The following is a 2,289-nucleotide window of genomic DNA, read 5'->3' on the forward strand; positions in this document are numbered from 1 at the left end:
GTCGGATCAGCTGAGCTCCGAGAGCTCCTGCTCTGAACAAAGTCTTTATCTCGCCGCTTTGGACGTTTGATCAACACCAACGCCCTTTGGCGTCGTTTTTGGACATTTAGGGCTGCGCGGTCAAGTTAGCAACAATAAATTTGCATTGTCCAGTTACACTTTCAAAATAAAAGTCGCCTACTTTTAACAATCTGAAACGTCGCTATTTAGTTAAGTTTAGACACAAAAACTAGGCTACTTGATTAGGTTTAGGAAAGGATCACTGTTTGGGTTAAAATAACCATTACTTATGCTTGATCGCTTAACTTATGTAAGTGATGAAGCTTGGCTAATTTTCGCAACTTCTGTAACATAAAATATACATTGTTGACACCGGAAACGAACACTGGTCTTCTGAGTGAAAATTGATCTTCTGGATCACTGTCAACTAACTACCTCATTACATAGACTTGTCTGTGTCCTGTGTGACGCTCCAGTACGAGAAGTGGGTTTGCTTAGGGACCATCTATAACTGACTTTTTTACTGGAAAAATAAAATAGCATTGTTTCCCAATAGCTTCCTTTTCATGTGACCCACGTTTCCAAACATATGTCTAATTGTATTACTACACTGCACAAGTGAGACAAGCCTCTTCGTATTAGATGAGTACTTTGTCCATTTTATATTAAAAAACTACCACAAAATTACTTTTAGTTACTTTTGGATTACTTCAATGCCAAATAGGCAAATGAAGACAAGACAAGTATCATTGATGCATTTCTGCTCTGTGTATTTTTAGAGAAACATAGAATAGCTAAATCTCCTATTCCCCAAATCCATATTTAAATGTTTTTATATGATGAGCTTTGCACTATGTCACCACTATGGCAGTATCTCGCCCATCAATGACAAAAACATTGTTTTGTGGGTATTCTTAATGATATTTAAGTTTGTCATTTGGAAAACCATTTTACAATTTTGATTACTCATTCTGCACTTGTATTAATTTAGCATCCAATGAAAACAATATGAAGCTGTTGAAGTGTTTGCCGGGCCCCACTGATTACTGTACAAAAACACAACTTTCTTCACTGATTCTGGTGAAACTGGATCAGATTTGATGGATCATATTTGATGGAGAAATTATAATAATATAATTATAGTATTTACTTTAAATATGGAGAAAATATATTCTAGTTTTCTCTCCGGCTGCTCTGCCTCAACTCTGTGATTGGAAGAGTTTCCTGATGGACAGATACAGTATATTTACTTGTTGTTGTAAGTTAGTTAACAAGCTAACTAGCTACTGTTATTAGCTCAGTTAGCTGTGCAACTACTGGTAAAATTAGCTTACTCTGCCCGAACTGGGAGATCGGAGCACCGGGGAGTGTTACTGTTTACCATAGACAGTAACATTAGGGCCCGCGTCCACCAAAGCGTTTTTTACCAGCTGAAAACGCCAGCTGCTGTTCTGAAAATGCCCAGCAGGGAGCGCTAGCGGGCGTTTTTTCGTCCTGCTTTGGTTGCTATGATACATTTGTTGCAAGTAGTTGTACCTAACTTTACTGGATGTAAAAACGTCAACACAGAGTAGAGGACTTGCTCTGGCCCTTGCCCTGTATGAAGAGAAGGCTGAAGCAGGTAGAGAGAGAGGAATGAATTGAGAAAAGATGCTGGCGTGAGAAAAAAAACGCTTTGTTGGACATGGGCCCTTATAAAGGTGTTTAAGTTACACAGGGTGCGATGCCTGATTGGGAACCGTAGCCGGGCGAACGGGCAACGAAACCTCGCTCAGCAGCCTCCCAGTGAACACAGCGTGAACAGGGTTATTAGGTAGCTGGTTATGGTAAATAATCTCTGAAATTCATCTGCATGAAAGTTAATCAGAAAAATGTAATATAGCCTACAGGTTTTACTGACTTTTAAGGATTACTAAATGATGTAGCTAGACTGGTAGACCGTAAACGAGTAAAATATGACATATATCAACATATATATCACTTGCACACTCATAATAATAATATTAATAATAATAATGCATTACATGTATGTAGCGCTTTATCATAGAAACTTAAAGCGCTTCAGAGTGAACTAAGTCCATGATCCTTCCCACCAGACGATCCCACCGTCTCGGCGTGGATCACGGACTGTCTCTCAGACATATAGCATGGGTGAAGGCTTGACACCTTCAACTAAACCTCTCTAAGAATTATCTTTTCGTCAGTCCAGACAAGCAATCTGCAATCTGACCATCAAACTACAAACTGACTCCTCAACCATCACTCCAACCAGGGTGGTGAGGAACTTGG

The 2,289-nt window shown here is 39.4% G+C and overlaps 1 protein-coding gene across 1 annotated transcript in view; it reads right to left on the reverse strand.

Annotated features, from left to right (window-relative positions):
- Positions 1-1,468, reverse strand: part of LOC123966147 (major histocompatibility complex class I-related gene protein-like) — a 3,599-nt gene extending 2,131 nt beyond the window's left edge. Inside the window, exon 1 of the mRNA XM_046042357.1 lies at positions 1,335-1,468. Within this exon, the coding sequence (XP_045898313.1) occupies position 1,335 (1 nt within the window). The 5' untranslated portion in view covers positions 1,336-1,468. The remainder of the gene's footprint in view (positions 1-1,334) is intronic.
- Between the last annotated feature and the right edge of the window lie 821 nt (positions 1,469-2,289).

The sequence above is a fragment of the Micropterus dolomieu genome, unplaced genomic scaffold (assembly GCF_021292245.1).
Source record: "Micropterus dolomieu isolate WLL.071019.BEF.003 ecotype Adirondacks unplaced genomic scaffold, ASM2129224v1 contig_12782, whole genome shotgun sequence".
NCBI lineage: Eukaryota > Metazoa > Chordata > Actinopteri > Centrarchiformes > Centrarchidae > Micropterus > Micropterus dolomieu.